The 26,508-nt window shown below is 39.2% G+C and overlaps 1 protein-coding gene across 1 annotated transcript; it reads right to left on the bottom strand.

Annotated features, from left to right (window-relative positions):
• Positions 1-674: 674 nt before the first annotated feature.
• Positions 675-26,274, bottom strand: LOC114129631 (toll-like receptor 6). The gene is made up of 2 exons (XM_050199405.1): positions 21,966-26,274; positions 675-1,653 (listed from the first exon to the last, which is right to left on the bottom strand). The coding sequence occupies exon 1, from the start codon at positions 25,865-25,867 to the stop codon at positions 21,986-21,988; it is 3,882 nt and encodes a 1,293-aa protein (XP_050055362.1). The 5' UTR covers positions 25,868-26,274; the 3' UTR covers positions 675-1,653; positions 21,966-21,985.
• Between the last annotated feature and the right edge of the window lie 234 nt (positions 26,275-26,508).

Here is a 26,508-nt window from a genome sequence, read left to right as displayed (position 1 = left end):
TCGTTACTGCGTTGTTATATAATGCCGCGTTAATTCCGCCGGAGGCCAACCCCCGGACAATGATACAGCAATAATAACACTAGTGTAATAAGTAATAACATTGTATTATTAAATGCGTGTGTGCAGTGGTTCACTGTTCACAAATCAAAAAAAAAAAAACGCCCGGAAGCCGAATCGACGATTGTTATTATTACGGGTAGCTTTATACCGAGGCTTATATACCTATAGGTACACTATAGCCGATGAGAAACGTTCTCGGGGAGAGAAGCGTTCCCAGTCCCTCCGGGCACCCTATACACGACTGTCGTGATGACGGTAACCGGCAGAAGAACGACGACCAGCAGCTAGACGAGAAAATAGAATAATATGTATTACAATATCATTAATATTTTTAATGTCACGGACGGACACGCCGATAATCTTTGTATTACTGTTGTGCGATGGCGGTTTTCCTAGTCGCCAGCCATCGTCCGTCGATACCTGTACCATTGTATACAGTGTATCCTCGAAGCGTCGTCTTTGACCCGTCAGTAATATAACATATCTGTGTACACTTATATATTCTATAGTCTATACCAACACGAGTCGTAAATAAATATATTATTGTCTTCGTGCTTTGCAATAGAGAGGACAGATCTGCCCAAAAGGACACGACGAAAAAATTCAAACACAAATTTTGAGCATTATAAATTATGACTTTTTATTAAAGCTATTTTTTTTTTTTTTGTACACATCATTAAATACATCATTAAATGTGCGTCTAATATATATATAATACAAAATAAATCACATAAAGACTAAACACTTATAATACAATAACAGAGGGAAATATAGTTACACGAGGGGAGAATAGGTTTCCCATATCTGTTAAGCATTTAGAGCCAGTCCGTTCTTTTTAAGTACACGCTGGGTTAGTATAAAAAAAATGTACAAAAAAATTCGATAACAGTATAGTAATAATAATAATAATAATAATAATAATAATAATAATTACACAACGTCGAGCTATAGTTTTAGGTCGCTAGACTCTAAAAAGCACCGGTATAATATGTTTAATGTTTAAATTTTTTTTTTTTAAATATTTTTACTATAGAAGAAATTAAAATTACAGGAACTTTTCAACGCCGACGATCCGGCCGAGCCTATATATATCATCAAAATAACACGAACAGGATCAATAATTGAAAATTTAACCAACGATGGTTAACCTATCGAGTGCATCATATTAAGCGCTAACAATTTTATATAATACAAAAAAAAGGATAATGTCCCCCGAATACATTGTATTTTTTTTTCATTATAAAAATATGGCTTTTTATTAGCTACAAGGAAAAATGAAACCTCTCGAGGCCATTTCAGTCTTTTAAAAAATGTCTAGCCTGTATGTCATCTTTAACGAAGGTTAAAAAAAATATTAAATGAATATTTTTTTTTAAAAAAAAATAGGCTTGTATAAAATCTATATAAAATTAAAACAAAACGTAAATGAAATAACAACGGAGGTTATTTACAAAATAATTCGATTTACACAATACATTATAATTACACGTGGTATTTATCGTTTAAATATTACAGACAAGAAGAAGCAGATTGGTGTCGTCCAGCATTACAGTTCATGACGACGAGACGGTGGTCGGTAATTTTCAAGTTTATCTGTAAAAATAAATAAAAATTCGTAATTAGTATAAATGAATTAGAAAATGACATGTTAATAAACAACAGAGACACAAATATGAAATAGCTAATAAGATTTTATGGTCGAAGGGCGGCGACGTGATGATGTAACTAGTTAGCAGTTACTCGCGTAATTTTTTCCCCCAATTTCGCTATATTGTACAATATAATGCATTTTGTATATACATTAAACGGTTTTCATATAAGATAACAGCAGTGATAATATTATTATACGGTCATTAAAAAGACGGCAATTTTCGCAGGCATCTCCTATATATATATATCAATATTATATATATATTATACATTTAGATAATAATATAAAATACGACAATTGGGCGTGGTGGGACAAACGGTATAAATATGGGGAGAATATTTTAAAATTGCAGAGACGCCGTCGGTATTAATAATAAATTCCCATCGGGTATTCAAGAGGCGGAAAAAGTAGTTTTCTTCTCGGGGAAAACAGGCGGCGTCTGCGAGGGGTGATAGTGGCGGTGTCAGAATGAGACGATTTGTATGAAAAACAACGACGGATCGTAAGAAGAACCCCGTCCACCTCGTCTCATTCTATAAATCTCTCTCATTCCCTCTCAATCCTTCTCTTTCACAATCTTCCTATCTCTCTCTCTCTCTCTCTCTCTCTGTCTCTATCTAAAATATCTATACCCCGCACACCAACTCTGATGCAGTCAATGCAGTCTCTCGCTCACTCGTTCACACGTCGACTAACACTCCCTTCTTACCATACTACCCCACACTAAGACGACGTGATGGTGAAACAAACACAATACTATAAAGCAAAGATAGGCGCAGTAAGTTTATGTAGGTTTTATATAATATGAGCATACCTAGTATAATATAAATAAATGTATTCACAGAGGGGGCAACAAATAAGACTATACAATATTATAGTAAAGACCGTCATTTCGTATCGGTTTCTTGAGTGAAACACTACACCATATTTATATTATGTATAAGTATATATATTTTAGGAGTAACACTCGTCTACTCGCATGTGTAGACGACCTACAATGTAAAGCATATTTGAGGGGAGCAATTGCGGTTTAGCGACAGTGTTATAATGTGCCAAGGGTATAGGTACGTGATTTGTATTTTTTTTTTCAAGTAATTTTTTTTTTAATATTGAAAAAAAACTGTTTTGGAGTAGGTTTTGCGAAACGGAAATTTGACCAGCGCGCCCGATACGCGTATACACCTGCGGTGATGATTCAGGGGAGGGGGCACCCACTCTGCGACGGCAGCCATGCCCGGACTTCCGGTCGGTGCACCATTGGCGGACACCATTTTGTCGTAGAAACGACAAAAGCAAAATTAATATATAAAATAAAGAGAAAAGGGTAAAAAACATAAATTAATTTTAATATGTCTGATACAATGGCGATTTTCGACAACTAGGGGTTAAAAAGTTTTTCCTCCGAATGATTACCTACGCGTAAATAATTATCATGAACAGTACTACTACTACTACTACTAGCCTGTATGTCCTTAAGAGCTAAGTATATCAGTATAGTATTAGGTACGACACGATCATGGGTGTGATAGAGATTTATTTTTATCGTTTTAACGTAATTATAAATATAATAGCCGAATTAAACGTATAGGTACTTTACAACAATATTACCTATAACATTAAAGAATTCAACGAATTCCGAGGCAACAAATAAGAATATGATACAAGTACCTAGTACATGAGGTACTCGGTACATACTACATATTTATGTTTAATTTATGTTAATATATTGATAACGCGTAATTATTTTAGGGACACGTGTGGCATGACACGCCGTCCAATAAATAAAAGAAAAAATGCGACATTTGTCACCTGGGCAAGGTGTTCGTGTTGAGTATTAAAACTTAAGAATAATAATAAAAATGAGAAAGACGTAAAAAAAAATATTCGTGCGCATTGTTACTGGATAGGGGCCAAACAGAACGAGTCTGTCGAGTGGTGAGGGAGGTGGGACTGCGGTCACCTCTCGAATAAAGAGCGACTTTACCACTCTATGTTTGTGTAGAAAACGAAAATGATATTCACAATCGTAATACAGGTAAGTCAGTAAATCACACAATAATAATATGACACGTTTTATCGAAGCCTAACCGCGTGTCTTTATGGTAAATAGTAAACACGTCCGTACCATAGTTATTCTCCAAATCGTTATCCGTCGCAACGACATATTAAAACGATAAAACTCGGTCTCGCTAGCCTATATGTGCGCGCGTAATCATAAATCGACTTTATGTTGTTATTACGTCAACGCTGCCGCCGCGGCCGATAAGTTAATTCATATAAATATACCAGTCCATTTAGGATCTGGAACTCTGATAAACTTAGAATTAAAACGTTATTTTATATTATTATTATTATTATTGTTATACCAATATTTCTATCCCAGAGATTAAAACGATTTAATTTGAATAATTTAATTTTGTAACTGTCCCTTGATTTACATATTTCTGTACGTCAGAGATTAAAGTTGGTTAATTTAGAAGAAACGAATAACGTAATAACGGGCTGGAAAAAATTACTTTACAACTAGGAGATATTTACCTATGTGTTATAATATTATCTACGTGTATTTCAGTTTTAATTTTTTTACTTCTACGGATCTAATGGCTGCTTCGAGTGCACACATAACATATTAGATTATATTATACTATACAGTATACATTATATTATACATACGTAGGTACGTTCGTCAACTATTATTTTTTATATGCCTTTTGTGTGTGTAGTACGTTTTTACCTATTTTTTTTTTTACAACCCAATCGTTATACAAACGTATTATATAGGTACCATCCTACGACGACGGCGAAGGCGCCATCATGGGCTTTTATAATATGATATAGAATAATAACGCGTCGAATAAAATACTAGAAAACTAGTTATGCGTACGATAATATAATACACCGTCGTAAACTGTGTTCAATGGCAAGTTGTGTGTATTAAATCTCTTCTTCCCATTGAGGTGTACTAGTATGGAATTTTTACCGTCGTCGGCAGTAGTATACAATAATAAAATATATAAGGTAGGTATGTATATAATGATATTGTTATAATGAAATGTGCGCTCCTATCATCGGTGTAACTCGCGCTCATGTATTTTTACATCGTGTACATTATATAATATTTATATGTATATCGTATGCGCGCTGGAATAATGCGCAGTCAAGTAGATAAATCGGACGTTTAGCTTTTCCGTGACCAGCATATGAAGCAGTGTGATACGAAGGTCTGTGGAGAAGAAGCCAAAGATAATATTATAATACCTATCATATTATAGTGTGCGCCGGCGTCGGACTTACGAATAACTGTACAAATATTACATTAAAAAATATTATTTTTTTTTTTTTTATAATACTTTTAGTTTAATATACAATAAAAGATGTAATGATGGTGTAATACCTGTATGCATTATACTTGGAACGTGTACAGTTAAAAATAGATAATTCATGACAGTATGAGGCGATTTGTGGATATAACTATCAAAAACGAAGCAAAAAAAAAAAAACCAATGCATATACTATAAATCCTAGCCCACTGCTCAAATGACGATATTAATATACTTCACCACGGAGGAGAGAGGATATACCTTAATCAGGCCGAGGTGTCGTTGCGCAGATATAGTAGGAAAAGGTCAACCGCGACGAACGTCGTGGTTATTACTAAACGATAAAAAAAAAACAAAACAATAATACCGACGATAACAATGAAAATATATCATGACGGTAATTATTATCATTACCTATTATTATTATTATTATTTATTACTATACGTCGTCGTTTCAGCAGTTACGGTACTTGTGATAATCGGAAAGGAAAGTCCGCAGCTATTATACTATATTTACAGGTGTACTGTAGTTTAAGCGTTTACAGTTGAATACCAAACAATATAATATATTATTTAACCATTTTATGATATTTTGTCGGATCGTCGCAGAATGTTTTGTGACAACACGATAACGTGTTATAAATTGGTAATCTGTAGTTGTAGTCATCTCTAAATCTTCTGGGGAGACTCCTCCAGCCATCCCTTTTAACCACCTATATGGTGCGTGCTATTTCGTTAACTGTTTTTTTTAGGGAGACATTTCTGTGGAATGGATATGATATATTATTATTCGGACGTAATTCCAGACGATGATTGTAAAATCGGGGATTCGTATATGTAACCTAGGTATAATATATTATATAATCGCATTATTTTTTCCCCGGTGACGACGCACAGCAGTTCGAGAGTGCTCAACGACAGCGGCGGGGGAATTACATTGCACTCGAACGGGGAAGTAAACCCCCACTATGGGACTATGTTGATTTTGAAAAAAAGGTCAAGTGCGAGTGTATATATATCATATATGTATACAAATGCATTCGATGAATTCGAACATAAAAAAAAAAAAATAATAATAAAATAGCTTATATTTCTATTTTTTTATTTTGTCGAGTTATTCTTCGCATTTACGATTTTTTTATATTTATAATATACGTACACGCTGTGTGAATCGGTAGTGCGGAGAAAATATTTAAAAAAAAAAAATAATAATAATACAATACAAGCATAGTCGGAATTATTATTATTATTATAATGATATTCTAATCTCGCGTGTGCATGTGTCCGTTCCACGGCGCACGGATGCACGGTATAACGCGGTAATTGCAAAACATCGTATTTTCGTAAAGTATTATAATATCAGTCTCTCAGATCGTATTATTATTATTATAAGATATTTTATTATAAAATATTATTATTATTATTATTATTCAACGTCCGACGACGGTGCTCACCAGGCCCAGCAACCCAGGAGGACGTCGGAGATCCTACCTACTCTAGCACAGTAAATAGGTATAATGTTCTCGTGTAATTCCATCGTCGTTGTCGTTTTTTTTTCCACTACACATACTACACACGGTTTACATAATATCATTATAATAATATAACATAAACTGCGGGCAGTCGGTGTGCCCACGTTCCAACAGCCCGCCGTCCGTTCCAGATTAAAATAGCTGTCGGGTTCGTTTATCTTTCTCACGAACGATACCGGTCACGTTACTCTATAATAATAATAATAATAATAATAATAACAATATTATACTATATTATGATACGACGTAGCAGTGGTGATATCGCACGTCGTCGCCACTGCTGGACAGTGGTTGCCGTGGCGCCTTTAAGTGTAATGTATAATTATTATAATAATATTATGCGTACATGACGACTCCGCGTCCGGATTGTTGCGTTAGCTCTGTAAATCAGTTCGATCGACATGACGATATTACATTTAAGATATATGTTCGCAGATAATAATTATTATCGTATAAAGTATAATTACTGCTATTTTTGTTTTTATTTTTTTTTTTTTATATACATAGTTATTGCGATTTCGATGTATAGTTTTATGCGCGATGTGAGGTGCTACAATCTCTCAATTATATAAGTGTATTATTATTTATTATTATAATCTACACGGGCGTTGGTCATTGATTTGAAACACAAGTCGTGCACTTATGGTAACGATGAATAATTATTATTGTCATATCGGTATTTTTACATTTAGACTTTATCGCATTTCTCCGGAGTTCGAGATCAATACAGGTAATCATAAGAAGGTGATATAAACGCTTATAGATAAATATTATTTCAAATTATCTAAATTTGAGCTTATTTACGACTGTAAACTAGAGGTGTCACTGTCGCTAAACGCTACCGCGGTAAAAACAATACTGCAATGCCGTCGCTATATCCGACCACTGAATTTATAATAATACGGTCGTACAAAACCAGCGAAATAATTTACCGATTTTGTTGGAGCGGCGGCGGTGACTCGTTTAAACTCTAGTTGAGTTGTTAATTGACGATTATTGTTTTCGTTAAACGGATTGCGGCTCGCCGCCATCGCCTCGACAAGTTGAACAAATGCCGCCGCTGCCATCCCAACTTTTGCGCGTTAATCGCGTTATGGTCGTTTCACTTGTATTTTGCGTACATCGTACAACAATATTTTACAACCGAATCGACCATAAAACTCACAGCGCGTGGTATATAATAATAATAATAATATTGTTATACTTCGAGAACGTTAAATTTAGACGGCCATACGTTCGCGGAGCGTACGCGGTATGCATTTTAAAACCTAGTATACGAGAAAATATGCGATTACCTCATGACCGTGATAAATGTGTATTTATATGTACAGGGTAATTCACCAAGAATGCTCACCCCTTTCTTCTTCAACAGTACAGTAGTTATTTAAAATCTTACTAGTATGAATTGGGTACATCAAATTTTTACATTATAATCTATAGTAAATGGGGGATTTTCGTTGCAAAATAGAAATTTGTGTTTTAACAGGACATATCTTAATAAAAAACTAAAACAATTAAAATATCAGATAAAAGTATCTGGTCTTAAGTATTTATTTAAAATTTTCAAAAATCATATTCTTAATCGCTACATTAGTTTTTAACTAGATCAAGAAAAATGTGGGGGGAGCAATGAACATGCTCGGTGAGTCACCCTGTATATATAGATTTATATTATACAGAACGGCTTATAAGATCACTTTTAAAACGAAATAAATACACTGCTATGTTATTACTATTATTATCATCGTTGCTAGCCGCGCTCGGCGTACCGCGTACATAATATTTTAGACAAATAGTGAGTGTATAATATGTACACATATTATATTATTATTATTATATGGTTACGTGTTTCGGGCCGTGTGTATTGTTAATGAGCGCTGTACACATAGCGGAGGTTAGGCTATGTTCTATCTTCGTATAATAATAATATATAGCAATCCCGTTTTAACGAACTCGTTCGAATTGCACGGTTAAGAAACGAGCTCCACCGCGGGCCAATCGTCGTGAAAAATCACGCGAGAATATTATATGCTTATCGAAGTATATTTTCACATTTGTTCGGCTTATAATAAAGCAAAAAAAAAAAAATATAAATAAATAACCGTTTAAAAAATGCGTGTATCGAACGCGAGTAAAAACAAGTAGTGTTGTGCTGCGGTTCGTATCGCGAATACGGATGGAAAAAAATCATAATAATTACGTAGGTACAGGTTACCCATTGTGTTCGGAAATTAACTAGGCGGATTAAACGGTCTTCGTCGGCGTTGTCCTCTACCACCCCACCCGCCATCCCCTCGGGACGGCCGCTTTCGTAAAACAAAATTTCATTATCGAAACATCATTACTTATACTGTATAGTAAAATATAATCGTTAACAATGGGTGCCGCGCAATATTGGTATACATATATATTATATAGGTAGGTAGGTAAATGACGCGAGTCGATTTCTAAAAAAGTAATAAAAAAAATATGTATAAAAAGGTTAACCCAGTCGAAAAAAATCCACCTATACACAATACTATTCGAATGAGAGAGAGAGAGAGAGAGTTGCGACTTGTGTTATAGATTTACAATCGTTAATTTGATGGCGACACACATTATACAATGCGATAATTCGATTAATATTACTACGTCACAGCAGCGTAGGTACTGGTTGGATGGTCTATTATGGTCGAAATGGATATTTCATTCGGCCGTATCATACATTCATACGGCTCATAGTGATGGTGATAATATTAATATAATAATATCACATGTACGCCTACGACATGTACGGCACGCTAATGGCATAATAAAACAAGTCACAAAGTGGCGATTCTGAGGTGGGTATATCTTTTATACCTAGGCATACACCGGGTGTGAAAACCAAAATGTACGAGTACCTATACGTTTTAATAGGATTTTTATTTTTTTCGTAATCGCGCGACCTTGCAGCGGAATTTATAAAACCCAAAAACAGACCGCACTAAAACCAACACACAACGCACAGCCGCACGTAGTCTTTCTATTCGTCCTACCGTCGTCGTGTGGTTTGCCGCAACCGAAGCAGTAACAGCAGCAGCGTATAATATACACAACGCCGCCTATTATCTTTATATATATATATAAATATATATCATACCTAACGAGTCGGCAAACCGACGACGATTGCCAGGGGATTATTATTATTGTTACGCGACTAACAACTCGTGTGTGTGTGTGTGCGTGGTGTGTGTTTATTTACTGTTTTTATTATTATTATTATTATTTTTTTTACTTTACTTCGTCATTATATTATTTGCAAGGAAAGCCGTCGACGTTGTCTTACGGCGCGCGCGCGGTCGAAAATTATAGGCTTCTCGCCCGACTAAGGGGTGCTGTCTCTCTCTCCTCTTCTTTGCCGTCCGTCACGAAAAATCGTGTTCCCGAAGGCGCATGTGCGCGGCTTCTCCGACCGAGCATCCGGCCAGACCGGACACGTGATAATGCATTTGTGGAGATGCGTTTTCGACAAATAACGCGATATATTTTATAGTATTACGTTAGTATAATAATTATATATAATATTTCCAGCGTCATCCTGTAAAGCCGTACGTACACGATGGGGGAGTTGAACGGCCACCAGGACCGAGAGTTTCAAATCTAGTTCGTTTGGACATAATATCGGTTTACGGTTGTCGGCGAGTATTCGCGATGACGTACACCCTGTACTTAGTATTGCAATAATGATATTTTTTATTCGTTTATATATTCCGCGGGTTAAAAGGTAAATGTTTCAATGGAAATTGAGTTGAAGGAGGGGGGCTCCTCCTTTTATTGTATTGTATAATGTTGGAGCTTTCTGATTATTAATAAAAATACGATGAGGTTATTATGCGCTTCGTGTGGGCGACACGAGCATTCCTAATGACCGTTTAATTATTGTTATCGATGCGTTCACGATTTAATATTATTTTTATATATGAAAAATAATAATTTATAATAATATACCGAGATGATATTGTTACGAGGCTCTCAGATGGGTAATTATAATATATACGTCTCATTGTTCTTCCGTACGCGCACATAATATTATTACTATTATAAAAAAAAACTGGTACCTACGTGCACGCATATTATGTACTCCGCCGTAGTCGCCACCACGCCAGTTTATTGCGGGAAAAGGAGACGACCACGACGACGAAGACTCGACCGCCGCACGTATTGTTTAATTTTTTTTCGTCATACCTTTTATATATTTTTTGTTTATATGCAAATCGTTTTGGAGGCGACCCAAAGAATTTATTATTAACTCCCCCGATTTACACGGTGTGAGAGTTTGTGGACGTCGTAATATTAATAATATATATATTATATATATACACACCTAATAATATTGTATAATATTATGCATATCGTCCGATTACTGCACTCGGACACACGATTATACGCGAGTTTTATAATAAATTATTAAGTGTAGGTAATATACGAATAATAATGTTGTACGAACATATAAAAATATGCCAATGACCGATGAATATTGATGTGTGCGATAGTTAGTATATAATATTATCATCGCGATATTTATTAAGACATTTAGTGAATCGATAAATGAGTGTGAGTAGGTATGTGTGGAAAACGTCTCAAAAATTAACATAATATTATTACTATTGTACCTATCATCATTATTATAAAATTATCGTAGATCTCCGACTTCGACTTAATATGCACACTACACGTTTCGCGTACCTAAACGTAAGTTTTCGTGACTATATGTATATTTATAAATTATATTTGATATATTTGCAATGTATGTGTTTTTGTGTACGTGTATATCAACTTATCTGTAGACCATCTCATATTATACAGACGACACGTGTTGGCGCATTCAGTTACGTCAGAAATATTACGTACTCTATAATATAATATAATACCTTATTATTACAATGATACAATATGCATAAAATATACCTTATCCGACTTATAGCCTCCGAAGCAGAACTTTTCAATTTCCTAGTCGGGTCAGCTCTCAATGATATACATAACAGTAGTACGCTTAATAATCTTAATATCATATAGTGATAGGGCCTGCAGTCATTATTATTATATTATAATATATATACATATAAATCGCCTAGGTGCGCGGTATCGTAACAATCGTAACTGCACAGTACCACCAACTATGAACAGGAAACTACAGTATAATATTCTTATCCATAATCGTGAACTGTGGGCGTACGATGTGACAGTAGCTTGTGCTCGTCCGACTATACAATAGACGTACTCCGCCACTCCCGCCCCTCACCTAAGTACACCCCCCCCTCAACTATTCCACCCGTCGAGCCTCGTCGAAACAGCCTAGTTCCGGTCAAGTGAAATAAATTGTAATATGCGTGACACGGCCCAACAATGCTTTTTTCTTCACTCTCTCAAATTACCGCACACTGTCCTCTTCCCGCCCCTCTCATTTAATGCACTGCGAGGTATACACAATACACTGCGGCAGCAGCAGCAGCAGAAACATATACAACGTGTACATGTTATATATGTATACCTATAGCACAATATAGGACATAAGGTTAGCGCACGTTTATTATCTCTATACGTTACGTTATTATTATTTTATTATGAGATACTATTATTTTCGTTGTTACTCTTCGATTGGACCTCGGGGAGACATATGACCTTGTGACTGAATAGTTGTTATATTATATTAAATTCTGGACGATGAAATTATAAAATACAAATGCTGTAGTGTTGGAAGCTCTCGAGTAGTGTTTGCGCCCGGGCTTATTCATTACTATTATTTATTTATTTATTTTACATAACCGAGGGGTTTCTCGCGGAGGTCCGTCAAAATGTATAGACGATTCCGGTTCGTTTAACTGGTGCCGCAACGAGATGCCGACGGTGATGGCTAAAGCAGGGTAACGATAAATAAAAGAATCGCACGATGTTTATTATAATGTTTTGCAAGATTCCAGGGTCCGATATGTACAGCCGGCGTGTATAAGAAAATTAATTAATGGATCCAGTAGTCGCTTTCAGGTGTGTACATATTTTAGAATGAATTTCGCGTTATTTACATTAAAAATTAAACATTAAATATAGTTTTTAACCTCTCCCCTAACTCCATTGAAATTAATAACCACATCGTAAAAGTTACCGTCAGGTAAAAATTTATTTTTGTTTTTAAAATCAAAAACAGTATACGATAATCTGATATTGTATAATATATTATTTATATTTAAATAAATAATGAACAATGAAATAAACGAAATATTGGTTATATGTATTATGTTTGGAAGGAGGTGAATTTCATATTTTATTTAGGATGACGGGCGTACGTGATTGAACAAAAATGTATCTATAATTTAATTTTTTTTATCAAGAAACAAAATGCGTAATGACATTAGAAATCGGCCAAAGATTAAAAGTAAGAATCAATATGTACCTATATATTATACAGCATATTTTTTAAATCCTTCGACACAACGACGCAAAGAATAGATATTATACCGTTGCCGATTCGCCATGCACAGCAGCGCCGTTATTTTTCATTAAAAATTCAATATCGATGTTTTTTGGCGGAAAAAAAAATATGAAGACAGATTTTTATGATTGAAATTCATCGATATTTAACGTTCACGGTTGCCCGCGTCTTTCTGTAATACTATATAGGATATATTTTACTATTACTATTATTACTGCCACCGCGATTAATGTAACATAACAATTATTAATTACTTTATTATATATTATTATGTAGGTCTATTGTGGCGGGCACGTGCATGACTTTGACATCGATCGCGAGTAATTACTAATTAAGCGTTGACACCGGGAATTTCTCGATTTCAAAAACAATTAGGGTAAATATATAATACGTACCTATAGGTATACATATATATATATATATACAGAGATAAAGAGAGAGAGAGAGAGTGAGAGAGAATGAAGGCAGTTGCATAGGTCATATAGATGACGATGACATAGCGGTATATGAAAATTAAAAAAAAAAAAAAAAATCGTTACGTTTCGCAAACGGGTGTTTTGTCCAGATTGTTGTACCAATGTAATATATTATGTTTAATAATGCATTGTATACATTTTGTGTTTTGTATGGAACCGCGGTATTGTGGTGTACTCGTGTCCGAAAATAAACCGCGGTATGTCATTCGAAAAAAAAAAAGAAATAATACGAGTGAGCGAGGGTGAGCGAGAGAACCGTATTTTTACTCGAGAGGGATGAAACGCAGGCGCGAAAACTCTTGGACAATAAATTATAAATTATTTATCGGCGTGTGTGGATTGACGCGGACGACCGCGCAATACCTCTTGTAATCCGAACAATATGCGCGAGCGAAGGCGACAATGGACAAGAACCACCGGACAAATTTCTGTTTCTAAGAATCCGCGCCGCGACGGCAGCCATTCGATCCGCAGCCCTCTCCAAACGCTCAGCTGTTTGTTCTCTCCCCGGGTCCAAGTCGTCTAATAAAACACTCGGAGTGCACAAAAACCGGCCGTCGGGTCCGATTACCGCAGACATAATGTGGTCATTCGCGGCGGCATCGGCGGTGGTTTAACATCATATTTCAGTATTTCACCTGAAACACCTCGCCGATACGAAAAAAAAAAAATAAAAATAAAAATAATTGTGACCGGGTAACCGAAAACCAATATAATACCGAGGTCCTCCGCTAATAAGCCGCACTCGGAATATCGAGAACCAGTTTGAGTCTGCAGACACACGTATACCTTCGGTTACCTATACCTAACCAACCGTGTATATATAGGTACCCGAGTATACCAACAGACCTAACCAGTGAGTACACGTCCGGACGGGTGTGTGCGCGTATGTGCACGCGCTATGTACAGTTTCTCGTTTAACCGCTGCTGCCTCCTCAAATCGAACCCGCCATCGTGTAATATTATAATATTATTAAACAAGACTAATGTTATAATAGTAATGATAATATTATTATTATTATTATACTTATATACTATACATTATGCAGGTATACATGTTATAATATATGTGTGTAAACTCGACGATGATTTATGCGCGGAAATAATGACCAATTATTCCGAAGCCGACAGGTGCGTGTAAACACTACTCGTCGTGGCGGAGGATGCCTTCTTCGGTATATATTTTATTGATTGCGCATAAAATATATCGGTACCGCCGTCATCGCGTCGAATATACGACGGTTTTCATAATATATTTTAAGTAATATTAATATTGGTGAAACGGAGTGTTTTCGTATTACAAACGCGTGTGGATAGAGAGAGAGTATTACCGCGAGTGTTATATTACACTTTACACATGTGTATTATAATTAAAAATTATAAAAACGGTCGCAGGAGGCCTTCACGTCGGAGAGAAACAATTATTTATAATAATATTTATTATTATTATTATTATTATTATTTACGAGTGTGTGTTATGAATTTATGAGAATTTTTCTCGCGGTTTTCTTGCTTTATAATTTTTTTATCATTTCCTACTGTTATTATTTCGTATTTTCAACAGTCGTTTAATATAATTTGGCGGCCGCAGTCGCGCGCGGTCGTGTTTGTTTACCAGAGCCGACTATTATTATAATATGATATGTACCTACTATACCTATACATACGTCATGTGTGTAAATTGAACGGCTCGTTAATTCGGACCAGAGATAATTACGTGCGTGCCCAGTTATTGTGCGCTGTGCCCGAACAACCGTTGTCGTGGTAGTTTTACACGCATAAAATGCATAATATATATATATACATTATAGCATTAAAATTATATTATATTACTATGAAGTAGTATGGATACGAGGTAGGTATATTATAGTGGATACGCGCTTCCGTGTGCATATGACGGTCGACACGGACGTGAATATTGTTTATTATCATTACGATTGTTGTACTAAATAGCCGAAATCCAACGAAATGTTATCTACTACTGCTGCATCGGGCGTATAACGTGCAGATAACTCTCGACTCACCGATCGCACCGACGACAAGGTCATGACGTGTTTGTTACGAGAAAAAAAAATCGTTTGGATTTATTGTTATTACCGTACTTCTCCCACGGTTAATTTTTCTTTTTTTTTTTTATTATACCCATATATACCTACTATATTATATTGACGAGTTGAGTTTCGGCGTTGAACATTTAAACGACAACGTAAAGTGCAACGCACACGGTCGCGATAATAGAATGACGGATTTAACGGTCCCAAGATATTATATTATAATTACGACCATAATTTTAAAAATATGAGAAAAAATACACGAGTGTATCAGATTTCACATTTACATTTTTATTTTACGATGGCGCATAATAATATAGGTTTATACATATATATATTTGTGTGTGTGTGTGTAGTGTGTGCGCGTATTAAACAATATCGTGGACACTATTCATTTCAATATAATGGTACCCACGAAGTGAATACACCATTAATCGCGCAAACTCATCAAAAAATTTAATGTCATTTATTAACGTTTTAAATATCACGAGCGGTATATTATTATTATGAAGTCTTAATTATGTTTTTTTTTTTTTTTTTAGTCCTTATGTAAATATATAATAATATATATACACATCATATGTGTAATCGGACAGACTACCGGTAATTGAGTTATAAAGATGATACGATTATACCATTGAATCGGCGAATTTTGTTTTCGTTCTCCCTTAGCGAAGAGGTATATATAGCTGGTAAAATAGCTATCGCGTACCGATCGAATTTATACGCGAGGCGCACGGTCTTGGTCTAAACACAAACGAGACTTCAACACCACGGCGGCGACAAAAACGAATACCTATACATCAACACACAACATTACGGAAATCTATACGCACCTATATAGGAAATTACAAGAGAAATAGTGTTTTATCTCATATCTATAGGTGTATTAACACAATATTCACACACCCGAGATACGCGAAGATTTTTCCGTTAAGGGCAAACCGTGCTACGATCGTTGTCCGATTAAACTGTATGAATAATAGCGCGTGCGCGAGGGACCGACGCAAATGACTATATTATTATATAATGGAAGAGGCGACGACGATATGATAGCAATAATTACTCGCGGGGAATCGCACGAAAACACGGTAATTTAAAAATAAATGGAAAAGGAAAAGAAGAAAAAAAAAGCCCCGCAAATCGGCTGCATTGTTTCCCGCGACGGTGCAGCCCGCGATAGAAATCGGCGAAAAACCTTTCGCGATGAGCACACCTCATTAGTGCCCTGTTCGGGATCACGACCGACTTCATGAACATATTATATAGGTACATTACACACGTATACATGTATAAAATAAGACGAGGGAAAACGAGTCTCAAATTGACATATCAATTAAGCCGCACGGCGTATGATGGTAGCGGAGAGGGGATCTAATCACACACACACACACACGCACAGACTCAATACATATCCCGCCGCCGCTGATGTCCTTAATTGCGAAATGTCGGTATAGAGTCACGCGCGGAGAGAGGGAAGAAGAGGATGATTTACGAAGGAAAATGGTATAGACAGAAAAAAAATTATAAAATGTATATATATATATAAGTGCGTGTATGTATGCGCGTGCGTGTGTACATAATACAGAATATATATATATATACACGTATGTATACGGACGTTCAAAGGGAGGGAAACTGTTAATTTTAACGTCAGGACGTTAACGAGACGTTAAAAAGATAGAACATAACTCGGTAATAATTATGTACACCCGTCCTCCCTTTCGGCGGCCGCACCGCGTATAATATATATTAGGTATATACATTGGCGCTCGTCGTCGCTAGTCACGGTTTCGAGAACATTTTTTATTTTGTCTGTTTGTTTTGTTTTCGCCAGAGACCTGCAGCTAGTGCTCGCTGCTAATTGCAGGGAGGATACCGTATTATTATATTAGATGCGTATACACTGTGTATACACGTTCTCTCTTTCTTTTTCTTTATTACTTTTTAGTTTTTTCCTTTTTTCCCGGTCGGTCGCCTCTATAGTACCTATGGGTCGTATAGGTTGTTTTTTTTCCTATCGACCCCCCACACACACACATACACTAAGGAGCGCGCGCACTGGGAAACTTCGGCCTCGTGCGCATATCGTCCCGCGGTCTTTCGTGTAATCGAATTGACCGCCGCCTCCCCACGGAAATTTCAATTAACAAACAATCCAATTCGGTCGTAGATAGACCCCTCCGCATAGCGTACGCCTTCATGTCTACTGTCTAGACTGGCAAGACTTCGGAATTCTCGAGACCATTCTACGCGGAGAATATTAATTTTTAAAAAAAAACACCGACCGTCTTACACAAAATGATGCTATATAACGGCGAACATAGCTTCTTCAAGTTTTATTTGTTTTGTCAAAAGACGATTTAACAATCTTGCGACGGTGCCGATTTTTTTTTCACAACAATAAAAACTACTAGTAACGTTTATAAAACATTAATATTAATTTCTATGATTTATGAGATAATAATGTTTTTTTTATGTCCACGAAGACCGTAATAATCTTATTATAAGGACACGAATCGATTTGCACACGACTTACATGAGCAAATAACGATTTTTTTTTTAATCAGATAAGCCAGGTTGTATTATATAGTTATATTAATTTACCAAGCTCGTTAAAAAATGTTGTTCACGCCATACATCATCCGCCAATTTCGTGTGCACGCGTATAGAAGACAATTAGGTATATTATTATTTTGTGTATATTATTGTATACCTGATCTCGTTATGTAACATAAAATATATATGTAATTGACATTTTGGGAGTGCATGGCACGTTGAATTTACAGTCAAGTATACTTGTCCGTATAAAATTATAAATAAGATGGTTAGCAGTTACCTGTTGATATACGTGTACATGTACATGCACATATAGTATAATATATATACATATAGAAGTATATGCAGCGGCAGCGTCAAAAACAAGAAGCCCCTGGGAGGGGAAGTTAATAAAAATTACACGGTCGAGAAAGTAGCGTGGAAATCCGGTGTTCTTTTTGTTTATTATTATTATTTTTATTTTATTTAGTATACCTACTGACAAGCCCACTTAAGGAATATCCGAGGGCCCGAAGGCGACCGGTACATATATAATCATAATTCGTGCGTTGTTCGCGAAGAACGAAATCGAAAATATCTCGACGACGGGACCGTACGCGCGCGCGCGTCAAGACTATAACATTATATATAAATATAATATAATAACATGACGAGGTATATAGGTAGGTACACGGACGATGAGACGACGGTGGACCGGAGGAGAGCAAAACACGTGGTGTGCGCAACTCGCACATTAGGGTCACATTCTTCTTGAATGGACGATCGAAAAAAGCACCCACGATTTCACACGGACAAAACCGTCGGGAATCGCGTTTTCACGGTCAAAATTATATTATAGTCGTCGCCGTCGTTGTCGGTGGGAGATGCAATAGTGATTTTTTTGTCCGTCTTTCAGTATTTGTTGCTGAACAGCATCGTGCGTGCGTGCGTATATGTATGTAATATTATTATTTCGTGAAGAGTATAACAGGTAGAAATGAAAAAAAAAATGCCCTTATTGTAAATAGGTAGCCGCCGTATGCACACGGCGCAGACCGTTACTAATCGTCCGTTCGTCATAATAACAGTAATTTTCATCACGGGTTCCTTATACATATATTACACATAAACAATATGTATATAATATACGAATTGGAAACCGATCCGGCCGCCGGCCATGCTCACATACACACAGAACTATACAAGACAAGAGACAACGTTAGCGTCTACGAGGGAACATTTTTACGCTCCACGTGCATATAGTATATACTTATATTATTATACTATTTATGTACGACCATATATATATACACGTAAATACATCGACGAGACGCTAACAAGATGCACGACCGGACAGAGGAAGAAAAAAACAAACAGACAAGCTTCTCTCGACGGGAGGAGAAAGCTATACCACGCAAAGGACGCGTCGGGCAAAGAAAGGCGTTTTATCATATTTTTCCTTTTCTCCACCAATCATTACCATGGCGATACAATTCTTACACTAATCGCAGTTGTTATCGTACAGTGAATTCAAATTAAAAAATAAATTCAACCAAACGAAGACTTTGGTTAACTTCGGTACCGGTGATTAAATATTAACGAGCGTCGATAATATGATGTTATAATACACACGGTTAAATTAATGTTACATAAAAAAAAATAAATACGTTCAAGTCTTAGTTACTATAAAAACACGAGTGTAATATTAGTAAGTACTATTATACATGCTTTGTATATACCTACACATAATTGTTATTTATCACATGGGTTTTTGTTCATCTCCTTGTACGATAAAAACCGTCGAACTCGATTATCAACATCTCATAGAATGTCACAACTATTTTTTGTTCGTGTAAATCACACGAACTATAACTCGATTCACTCGTTTTTTTTCACCGAGTGTTCAAATTCCAGGATAACAACATAATAGTTGTACCTACCAATACGTTAGCACGAATATTGCATATTATCGTTCTATATAGGTATATTACATTAACATGTATATACTCGGTAATGATACAAATAATATTATTTATTTGTACGTAGCAGGACAAAAATACGTCGTAATATTTATGTGATGTGTAAAAAAAATTATTCTAAAGAATAACCTGCAGGTAGGTTAAACAACGCAGAAAAAATTCTTCGTAACCTTATAGTACCTATTGGAACAAAGATTTGAATATGGGTTCATTGGCGTCGTAGGGTCAGAGAACATTGCAGGGTACCCAATGTTTAATTTCTTTTAGTGCTCATAAAATAAATACGCATATATTTTTATTTTTATTATTATTTAACAACAAATAACTGCCATCAAAACGACGCGTTACCGTTACACGAACCTTCGCGACGGGGCGCCAGTTGCATCTTTTTTTACGTTTATTTCACATTTGTACGTTTTCTGTGAGTACTTATATACAAAAAAATTAGCGGGCCTCGAATAATCGCCTTGTCTGCGTAAAACGGTTACCGCAAGTAGGTAATCGCCATCTATATAACTGGCCATCATTCATTTTAGCTACTTGACGTTCCGTTAGTTTAAGTACCAATTTCCTATACTATATAGTCACCACGCGACAACGAATCATATACGTACGTATATTAGTGTGTAAGGGGTAAAGAGAAGGGAGGAGTGCGCCGAATATTGGCCGAGTATAATAATATAATACTATAATATACAAAACCTATACAAAGTGTATAATGCACATTTATAAATATATATATATTTTAAATTAATATTTGATCAGAGAGAACCTAAGTAATCGGTAAAAAACAGGATCGGGGCAATTAACGTTGGGCGTATATCGTTAAAAAAAATAAAAATAACGATCTACGGGCAGAAGCGAAATTTCTGAAGGAAAAAAATGGTGGTGAAGAAAAAAAAATAATACGTAGAGAAACCGGTTCGACGTAAAACCAATAATTTCCGAACTATGTGCCGTCGATATACATGGACGTAAACTGTTGTGTAGATATTCGGGATTAGTCGTGTTGGTTTTTTTTTTTTATTATTTCACTCCTGCTCGAAACCATCGTGTATCTTATGCATGCACACTGCCCACACACTTTATCGTTTTTTTGATTTTTGTCGCGCGTGTTGTTTGGTATGAGCGCGCGCGCCGCGGTCGTGATTGCCCGGAAATTATACCGGAGACGAATCGTCATCGCGGTTGTCGCGGTGGTTTACGCACATCTCCTCCGCGTCACGTTTTTATAATAATTTACGACTTGTACAACGCAATACGCGTACCCACCTAGTACCTACCCATTCAAGTATAGTAAGTGACTTATTACATATTATTATAATATAATACGATTATAAACGACCGCGCGGGACAATCGGAGCGAAGTAAAAAAGAGAAAAATACTAGATCGGTTTAATTAAATGCGAGTGAAAAATTAACCGCCGTGCATATAAATCGTTTGACTACCACCTAGGTATGTGTTGAGTGTGTGTTTGAGCGCACGCGATTCCTGGCAATTAGTATGTTATTTTTTTCTCGTAAATTACACGATTTTGGTGAGACGTCAGAGTACCATAATATTATGTTTTTTTTTTATATATACGAATATACAAATAATAACAGTATTACGACGGCGGCATCGATGTTATTAGATTTTTTCTATCAGTGTAGTAACATGATTTTTTTATGTCCGACTGCTCAGAGAATATCTGGGAAAGAAATATTTCGCAAGGTGCATACAGAAAACGTATAAAATATAATAAATAAAAAACGTGACTTCTAGACCGCAAATTATCGAGCGCCGTAGTTTCCTGTATAAGGAAATCCACTCAAACTAAACTGTCATTATTATTACTACCGCCGTTGTGCCCAACTATTATACTATACCTAACATTATTTATATTATCAGTTGTCATTTTACTCACCGATCATAATAACACGTTCTCTAAACGAAATAAGTCCTCCCTCCGGCTTGATTGTAAATCGGGTCCGGTATGCTGCTGTACACATGGTGCAGCTTATGCCTCTGCTGGTAGTCGATGGAAACGTAACTGTGGTTGGACGGGTCCTCGTCCTCGTCCGTGGTCCTCTGCGACGATTCCTCGGACATGCACGAGCTCTGAGTGGGCGCTTGTGACTGCGTCACCGAAGCAGGACTCATGCGTATCCACGCCTCCAAGGACGTCGGAGCAGCCGTGTACCTGGCCACCGGCCGGCCGTCGCATATCACCTTCTTCAGGTCGCCGCCGGCACTGGACATGGGCTTGGGGTCGGGCATCAGGTACCGGAGACGGTCCCAGAACCTCTTCTCGCCCCACGTGACCACTTCGCACGACTTGAGCAGCGCCTGTAGCTCCCGGTCCGGCGTGATGGTGGTGGTCAGCAACACGACCACCGACTGTTTTTTCGTCTTGGCCCGTTCCAGGCACGCCTGGAACGCCGTCCGGAACACCGGTTTCTCCCATTCGTTTTGCAGGAACGACAGCGACAGCACGACGACTATCCGCTTGGACGCGTCCGAAGCCCCGAGGAAGCTGTCCATCAGGTACGCGGGGCTGATGACGTGTATGTCGCGGTAGTGCAGGCACAGGCTGTACCCGAACCGCTCCAGGCTGGTGGACAGTATGTGGTTGACGAACTCCTCGTCCTTGATGCTGTACACCATGTACGCGTCGTACAGCTTGTCGTTCTCGCTGGACGACGGGGACTTGCACACGCGCACGCCGTACCGGGAATGGGCCCACAGGCACAGGTCGTCGCGGAACACCAGGGCCAACGTGACCAACACGAACACGACGATGAACAGGGCCAGGCTGGCGGCCACGAACGGCACGTAGTCGGTGCCCAGCACGGTCGTCTTGTAGAACGGCCGGTGGATGCTGGGCCCGGTGTCGCGCTCCGACTGACACTTCTTAATGGCCGCGGCCACCGGCGTCGTCTTGTCCGAGCACAGCATCGTCGACGGCGGATAGTCGTTGTTCTTGAGCCATCCCTCGAGGCCGACGATCACGTCGCACTCGCACAGCCACGTGTTGCCGGCCAGCGAGACGGACGTCAGCGTGTTGCCGGCGTTCAGCTGCTGCCACGGCCGGAACTCGTTGATCTGGTTGTTCTCCAAGTGCAGCACTTGCAGCGACTTGAGCGGCGCGAACGACCGGTTCGCCACGCTCGTGATCCGGTTGTCGTTCAGGTACAGTTCGGCGAGCTTGGGCAGCGTCTCGAACTCGCCGCCGTTGAGCCGGTCCAGCTGGTTGTTCTCGATGTGCAGCACCCGCAAGTCGGGCACGCCGTTGAACGTCTTGTTGTGCAGCGACACCACGTTGCTGTTGTTCATGTACAGTACTTGCAGTTTCTTTTTGCCGAGGAACACGTGACTGGACAGATCGCCCAGGTCGTTGCCGTCCAAGTAAATTTCGGTGGCGTCCATCGGGATCCGGGCCGGTATGGACTTGTACCCGGCGTTCGAGCAGTCCACGATGTTGGACGACCAAACGTGATCGTGGTAACACGTACAGTTGTCGGGGCACGTCATCTCGCAATCGCAAGCGTCGAAGTCGCAACACTCGCACACGGAAAAACAGTGCGACTCGTACTCGCACAGGAACTGCGACGGTTTCAGGTCCAACAGCGGTTTATACTTTTCCGTCTTGGAGTGCACCAGTCGGCACATTATCGAGTCCATGTCCATTATCCGAGGGTGTTGGCGTTGCACGCTCAGTTGGTTGATACGCTGCAGCCATTCGGTGGTGCAATCGCATTTCAGCGGATTGTCGCCGATGTAGAACTGCGGTAGTTCCTTGTTGTCGGGCACTGGGTCGAGTCGCAGGCTGGCGATGTCGATATACTCCATTTTGTTGGCGTACAAAACCACCCGGGACAAGTTGGCCTTTCGCAAAAACGTGTTAATTTTGATTTTGTGTATCAGATTGTTGTTGAGGAAAACGTTTTCTACGCTATCCGGTATCGACGTGTCCGTGATCTCGGTGAGGCGGTTGAAACTGGCGTCTAACATTTTTATTTGTATCGTATCGCGTTGCACATAATAGTTGCCCAGGTCGCTGATGGCGTTCTTGTGCATGTCCAACCACTCGACGCTGGACGGCAGATACGAATAATCGAAATTGGCGATTTGATTGTCGGACACGTTGAGCCACACCAGTTTGGACAGTCCGTCGAACATACCGTTAATATCTGATAGCGCGTTTCCGTCCAGTCGGATGGCGTGTAGCTTATTGGACGTACCGAATGCTTGCTGGTCTACGTGCGTCAGTCGGTTGAAAGCCAGGTTCAGCACCTGGAGCAGAGGCATCGTGGAAAACGTGTACGCGGTCAAATTGCTTATCTCGTTGTTGGACAATATTAAATTGTACAGCAAGTCGAGTCCGTCGAACGAAGTATTTTTTACGTGCCTGATAACGTTACCGCCCAGGTCGAGAGTCTTGAGCATGTGTAACTTAGACAAGGCGGCGGGCACCTGCCGGAGAGCGTTACCGTACAAGCCCAGGTCGTGTAGGTTCGTACAATTTTGGAACGCGTGTTCGTCGACGGTGTCGATGCGATTTCTGTCTAAGAACAGCTGATTTATGACGAAAAGACCGGAAAAGTGCAGTGGTTTGATGTGCTTAAGTTTATTGAACGACAGTGTTAGCGCGTGCAGATTGCTAAGCGTGGCGAACGCCTGATCCGCCACCACCTCGATGTTGTTGTGTTCGAGATTTAATATTTGCAAGCTGTACAAGTCCTGGAACATATGCGCATCAATTTTCGTCAATTGATTGTGTCCGAGGTTGAGGACGACCAGCCGGACGAGACCGGAGAACGTATCACGGTTCACCCAGGTGCTGGTCAATTCGTTGTGCGACATGTCCAATACGAGCAACTGGTCGAGTCCCTCCAGTAAACCCGGCGCCAGTACGTTAATAGAGTTATTATGCAGGTAAAGTTCGCGCAGATACCGGGTAGAATGGAACAGTTCGGGCGGCAAGGCCGAAAGACGGTTGCTCGACACGTTTAACAAGTTCAGAGACGTGAGTCCGACGAACGCGCGATCCGCGATTTGGTTAATTTGATTTTCTTGCAAATATAGTCTTTTCAGCGCCCTGAGGCTAGTCAGACCGTTGTCGGGCATCGATATGATGTCGTTGTGGGCCAAGTTTAAGTCTTCGAGTGCGGTGTTGCACGTCTTACCGGGTGCCGTGGGACCATTTCCCCAGTCCGAAAAGCCCAACTCAAACACGTCCTGTAGCCGATTTTTGGTGAGGTTCAGATTGGCGAGTCCGATTAGCGGACAAAATAGCTCTTTCGGCAAGTTCCAAATATTGTTATCGGACAAGTCGAGTTCTCGGAGCTGGACGAGACCGCGTAGACTGTCCGAATGGAAGTCCATGGTCATTGCGGACCAGTCGGTGTTGTGGGTGCGGATGCGCAATTTTTTAAGTTCTCTGGACGTGCTAAGTACCGCGGGTGGCACGTACTTGATCTTGCAGTACTCTAGGTCCAAATGGTTGAGTCGCCGGAGCTGCGTGAGAAAGCTGTTCTCCAGGCTACTCTCGAAAAATATTACGTCGCTGCATTTGAGCGTCAAGCTGGTAATCATGTCCATCTGGGCGGACGTAAGATTAGATATTACGCTGTCCGCGTTGTTTATGGTCCGCAACGAGCACTTGAGTACGACGCGCAGCGATTGCGACTCGTCCGCGGACATCACGCGCTGCCAGTCGCACACCGGGTCGCCGTTGTTCGCGATCGCGGTGCCCGACAGCAACAGCAGTACCGACATCAGCAGCCACGGCAACGGGCCGGCGGCGTATCGTCGACGGTACGTCATTGTCGGGGGTATACAGTTTTCGGCGGCACTCGATCGTTCGCGGGGGTCAAAACGATAAAAAAAAAGTCACACCCGAAACCGTCACCGGACGCACATCGCGTAAGAAAAACGAAAAAAAATTAATTTTAAAAATTTTTTTTTTTTTTAATGTTTTCTTCGAAAAAAAAAACAATAATATTTTTTGACACTGACGTGTCTCCGTTCGCGTACGGTGCACGGTCGAAAAATTAAAAAAAAAAAAAAAATCACAAACGCGTAAAGCGAAGCACGCACATAAAATATACACACGGGCACGGGCACGGAAAAAAAATACGAACACTCGCGATACTCGCGGCGCGCGTCAAGATCGAGCAAAACGTTTGCGGACCGAACGGTACGGTCGACGGCGAGAAACTGTCGGGGCGATCGGCGGCGGCCGTGTGTGTCGGCCGGTAGCCGGCCACGGCGTTTCGGCCGCGAGAGCGCGCGGCGGACGTTCGCGCAGTATCTGCCGCCGCCGACGCCGAGCGCTGGAGCGCGAAGTGCAACCACTTGTTTGACGGCGGCGGCCACCCCACCGGGATTCGACGGCGGCGGCGGCGGCGGCTTCTGTGCATAAGTAACAGCGGTGGTTACGCCGCCACCGAGTGATATTATTCTTT

The sequence above is a fragment of the Aphis gossypii genome, chromosome 1, assembly GCF_020184175.1.
Source record: "Aphis gossypii isolate Hap1 chromosome 1, ASM2018417v2, whole genome shotgun sequence".
In the NCBI taxonomy this organism is placed as follows: domain Eukaryota; kingdom Metazoa; phylum Arthropoda; class Insecta; order Hemiptera; family Aphididae; genus Aphis; species Aphis gossypii.
This window is presented reverse-complemented; position numbering and strand designations above follow the sequence as displayed.

What these genes read in the sequence shown, in the direction of transcription:
- LOC114129631 (XM_050199405.1), bottom strand. Translation starts at nt 25,867, where the DNA reads ATGACGTACCGTCGACGATACGCCGCCGGCCCGTTGCCGTGGCTGCTG.